Here is a 4880-nt window from a genome sequence, read left to right as displayed (position 1 = left end):
GCGACGGTTCCGCGCGGCGCTCTTCCCCGAGGCGGGGGTGGAACACGGCGAGGCGAGGCGAGGCGGGCGGGGGGCGGGGAGGATTAGCGCGCGCGCCGCACGGAGGTCAGAACCATCGCCAGCGCGGGGGAACAGTCAAAGGGAGGGCCGGGAGGAAGAGGGGGTGAGGAGGGAGGAGGAGGAGGAGGAGGAAGGAGGAAGAACGAGAGCGACCTCTCTCTTATCTCAGGCGAATGGAGGAGGAGGAGGAGGAGGAGGGCCCGACACCCGGCCGTCTGTTTGCCTCGCGCTCGAGGCCTAAGGTCAAAGTTCAAGGAGGCCCTCGCGCGAAAGGCGGGGGGGGAGCTGCGCGCTCAACGTCGCTACTTCGCAGGCCCCGATTGGTTCCCCGAGGCAGCCGTGGGCGGGGCTTGACCCGCGTGACGCACGCACGCACGCAGCGTCGAGCGAGCGAGTGCGCGCGCGGGGACGGTTAGTTGAGGAAGAGGGAAGGAAGGAAGCCTCGTTCGAAGGGTGAGAACCTCCTCCTCCTCCTCCTCCCACAATGCAATGCTTTCCGGGCTTAGAATAGTACTCGGCAGCGCGTTTTGCGAGCAGACGAAGCAGCCTGTAATATTGGTATGTGTAGGGTAGCCCAGCGCGCGGAGAGATACTCGCCAGGTTTCGGGTTCCCCCCCCCCCTACTCGTGGAGTCCAGAGGGGCGTTAGGAAGGTGCTCCTTGTCTGCCCGCGAGCGCGTTCACCGCCACGCGGTTGGGTGAAATAGTACAAAGGACGCGTGTCGCTCAGCTCTCTCTCGGCTGGTCTCTCACACGTGCAGGTCCTTCTGCAACTTCTGGGGCCGCTTTCGATGGCGGCAGCCGCTCTTCTTAAAGTATGAAAAGTTGCACGTGGCAATAGCTGCCACCCTCTGCCCGTTTATCTCAGAAGGAGGCCAGTCCTTGAGCTCAGGGTATGCTTCTCAGTAGAAATGCGTGTAGGGCTGCAGGTTTCTTTTGTTCAGGCTTCGGTTGTCCATTAAGTGTGCTGTATGGTGGTTTACTGTGATTCTCTTTATGTACTATCTTCTATCTGCAAATTGCTGTCGTCCCCTCCCCCCCAAGGTGTCCGTTCCTCATGAAGCCAATGCATCCTGTAACAGGCTTCTGGATTCTAAGCTTGCAGAATCTTAACTGATCCCACTAAGGTTAAGGTCCTAAACACACTTATAGAAGAACAAACTTACTTGACGTTGCTATAGCATGCTTCTGAGTAAGCATGCTTTTGCATGAGATTGGGGTATTGGGCTTTTCTAAATCTTAAAACACAAAGACTTGGAAATAAGCAATCCATGGTGCCTGCCTCCATTTAGGAATCTTGAGTAATTGCAGTCCTAAGCACACCTACCTTTGAGAACTCGGATCCAGTGAACCCTTGGTTCTTAGCTCTTGGAGTTGTATTTTCACTACATGTGTGGGTTAAAAGGTATGGGTGCAATGGGTGAAAAAGTGTGCTGGGCTAGATAGGGCTTTGGTCTGATCCAGGAGGTCTCTACTTAGGTCTTTTCAAAAGCTATTTGCTAATTTTGTTTTAAATTTGATTAGCACTATCATAGGCAGCCGGGTTTCAAGTAGTTGCTCTCATAACTTTAGTAAACATTTCCTTACTGTACAGATAGTCATAAAGTTTGGATGTGTGGTGGTGTATAAAGAATGAGGATTTACCCTCCGTTTTGCTTTCCTTGTCATAAGTCCAAAGATGTTCACTTAGAGCCTCTTTCCTGCAAGGAACTGTGCAGAAGTTGCTGGACTACAGTTCCCATTAACCCCAACTTTCAAGTGCAAAGAGCAGGGGTAATACCTGTTGTAGCCCAACAACATCTGAAAAGCACCATGTTGGCTACCCCTGGAGAGGTTCAGCTTCACTGGTGACAGCCTCTAAGCATTCTTTATGGGGAAAGTTCCTCCTGGTCTGTTCTTTAGACCTCAAGAACACCAACCTAGCTTCATGGCACAGTCAAGAGTGGTTGAAACAACAATCACTGCACCATTGTTTTACAACCATTTGCTTTCAGTGAAAGTGTTAAGCACACACATAATATTGCAATCTTTAGCACGTTTACTAGGAAGTAAGTTCTACTGAAAATAGTGCATTGTTTCCAAGTAGACTTACATAGTATTGCATCTATTGTACTTTTAAGTCTGTTGGGAGCCGCCCAGAGAGGCTGGGGAAACCCAGCCACATGGGCGGGGTATAAAAATATTATTATTATTATTATCATTATTATTATGTTAACTGGGGTCCATTCTTGCTCATACCTAAATACTGGTTTCTGTAGGCTTAAAAGGCTTTCATCTGGAATTATGCAGCTTCCAGCACAATTAATTATTGTGAAAACACTTGCCAGGGTTGCATTGGTACAAGCAATATACTGATGTCCTACTATGAGGTTTCATAAGGCACTCTCCTAATAACCTGAAATAAGATGTATGTGTATTTGTCCTGGCAAATAGCAAAAGGACAGGGATGAAGAAACAGGGATTGGAATGGAGCCCAGGAAGATGGTCTGAACAAAGTCACACCAGTGTGGCTGGCTCACAAAATAAAGTGGGTGATGTACTCATAAAGTTGGCTAAAACATTTCTCCCTAGGTCTGCTCAGGAGCCGTGTGAAGGAACCGCTGTTGCAAGACCGGAAGCTGGGCGAGATGTCGGGCGTGTTGAGCACAACGCTGAGCAGCCTCAACAGCGACTCGTACTGCGAGTTCAGCATGTATCGGGACCAGCACTTCCAGGGAAGTCGTTACCTGCAAGAAAAATCCCTGAAAAACTCCTGCACACTTTATGTGGGCAACCTCTCTTTCTACACCACAGAGGAACAAATCCATGAGCTCTTCTCCAAGTGTGGGGATGTCAAGCGCATAGTCATGGGGCTAGACAAAGTGAAGAAAACCCCCTGCGGCTTCTGCTTTGTGGAATACTACACGAGAGCAGAAGCAGAGCATTCTATGCGGTTCATCAATGGAACCCGTCTGGACGACCGCATCATCCGAACAGACTGGGATGCTGGGTTTAAGGAAGGGCGGCAGTATGGCCGTGGGAAAACAGGTGGTCAGGTACGAGATGAGTACCGAACAGACTACGATGTGGGCAGAGGGGGCTTTGGCAAGATTGTTCAGCAGCAGAAGACAAATCAGCAGTCAGTGATCTACTAATGGCTTTATGGATTGGGTAAAGATAATAAAAAATAATTTTAAGGGGGGGGGAGCTATGTGAAAATGCAGCAATCACATTGCTATGTGCAAGGAGGCTAGGAAAAGAGAATCTAGCACCATAACTCGGGAAAGAAAGGAACAACATCTTGCTAGTGACTTCAATAGTTCTTAACTTTCTGTCAATGCACAGCTTTACTTGCTGTGGGTATTTCTCCTTCCCATGAAGATTAACTTTACAGGCATCCTGTTCATTTACTTTGAGGTAAACACAGTAAGATTTATTCCCACCTGCTAAGTAAATACTTTCACAACTCTCGTTCTCTTATTCCATACAACTGCTGTGCAGAGCTGCTAGTGAAGTGGCTGATTCCATATGGTTGATGAACTCTATCCTTGCCTCAGATATTCCTTGTTGAATGTATGATACACACACTTTTCAGGGAAGATAAATCAACTTATCTCCTTAAACTGTTCAATTTCAATATGCTTTTAATAAGAACTTTGTAACTAAGCCTGTTTGCTTTTTCTCTACCACTCCATCTCTCTTCCTTTGTGCCTGGTCTTTTAGCATGTAAACCTTAGGGCAGGGACTGTGGGGGGGGGGAAATATGGTGATGGGCATATTATACATCCCAAAACTGCTTGCTATGTCAGCCCTACATGAGACTTACTGACTTATTTTGGTATATGATTTCAGTAAATATTATTCAAGATGGCTGCTGGTGGTATTTCAGTTATTCCATTGCAGGATTTTATTTTATTTTGTTCTACTACTGAAACTCGGATCTGTGATAGGCAACCACTTCCCCACTTCCTCAGGATGTTCCCCCCTCCCCCACTGTTCTGATTCAGATAGGGCTCTTTGTTAGCATGGATTGCCATGACTATATGTTGCCAGATATTTGACATCTGTAGAAGAACTTTATAGGGCTCAAACTTTATAGGGCTTGGACACAGACCTGGAAGGAGGAGATGGCAGGTTAGATGATGGAACTGACCTAAAACAACTGGTATACCTTTATTTTGGCACTACATTAATTATTTCCTGCAGGAACCACATCTATTATTTGTCTACTACAGCAGAGTATTTAACAGGCACAATGGAAGCAGTAAGAGTCTAAGCCAGGAATGGCCAACCTATGGGCTTCTGGATGTTGTTGAACATACAATTCCCATCAAACCTGATGGTTGGGGATGAGGGAGATGTAGTCCAACAACTTCTGGAGGGTCACAGCTTAGCCACCCTTCATCTAAGTAAAGTATGGATAGCTACTCCTACGTTAACTGTGATGCCTCCATTGGACTTGCTACCCTGCAAAGACATCACAGAGAGGGTGGGCAGATAATGATGAGGAATAGGAAGAGGCTAAGCCCGGGAAAGGTCTTTGTGGATTGGTGGCTGAGAACCTGGAGCTGCAAAAGGAGTCTGACCTGAGATAGGGTCCCAGTGGATTGGAAGTTGGAGCTCTGAAGTTCTGATTCCATAGGAAAGGACACCAGCCTCGCCCTCTCCCAAAGCCATCACCATTCCTTTGTTATATAACATTCCAGTGCCTGGATAAATATACCGTAGTTCTTGTCGTTTTGTTTTGTTTTAACGTTTGGCTCCAGGTGTGGGGGTGAGTTTCTGGCATCATTACCTATTTTGGCATCAGTTCAAATCCTGATCTAGAACTGAAAGGGTTTC

At 47.4% G+C, this 4880-nt stretch overlaps 1 protein-coding gene across 3 annotated transcripts; it reads left to right on the top strand.

Annotated features, from left to right (window-relative positions):
- Positions 1–361: 361 nt before the first annotated feature.
- LOC309541717 (nuclear cap-binding protein subunit 2) lies at positions 362–3302 on the top strand. 3 transcript variants are annotated; one of them, XM_082239911.1, is made up of 2 exons: positions 362–513; positions 2631–3302. In XM_082239911.1, exon 2 carries the CDS (start codon positions 2687–2689, stop codon positions 3191–3193), a length of 507 nt encoding a protein of 168 aa, XP_082096037.1. In that variant the 5' UTR covers positions 362–513; positions 2631–2686; the 3' UTR covers positions 3194–3302. The 3 variants fall into 3 exon arrangements, with proteins under 3 accessions (XP_082096037.1, XP_082096036.1, XP_082096038.1); XM_082239910.1 differs by having other exon boundaries at positions 450–618; XM_082239912.1 differs by lacking the exon at positions 362–513 and adding an exon at positions 766–952.
- The last annotated feature ends 1578 nt before the right edge of the window (positions 3303–4880 follow it).

Source organism: Podarcis vaucheri (genome assembly GCF_965113315.1).
Source record: "Podarcis vaucheri genome assembly, chromosome: 10".
NCBI classification, from domain to species: Eukaryota; Metazoa; Chordata; class Lepidosauria; order Squamata; family Lacertidae; genus Podarcis; species Podarcis vaucheri.
This window is presented reverse-complemented; position numbering and strand designations above follow the sequence as displayed.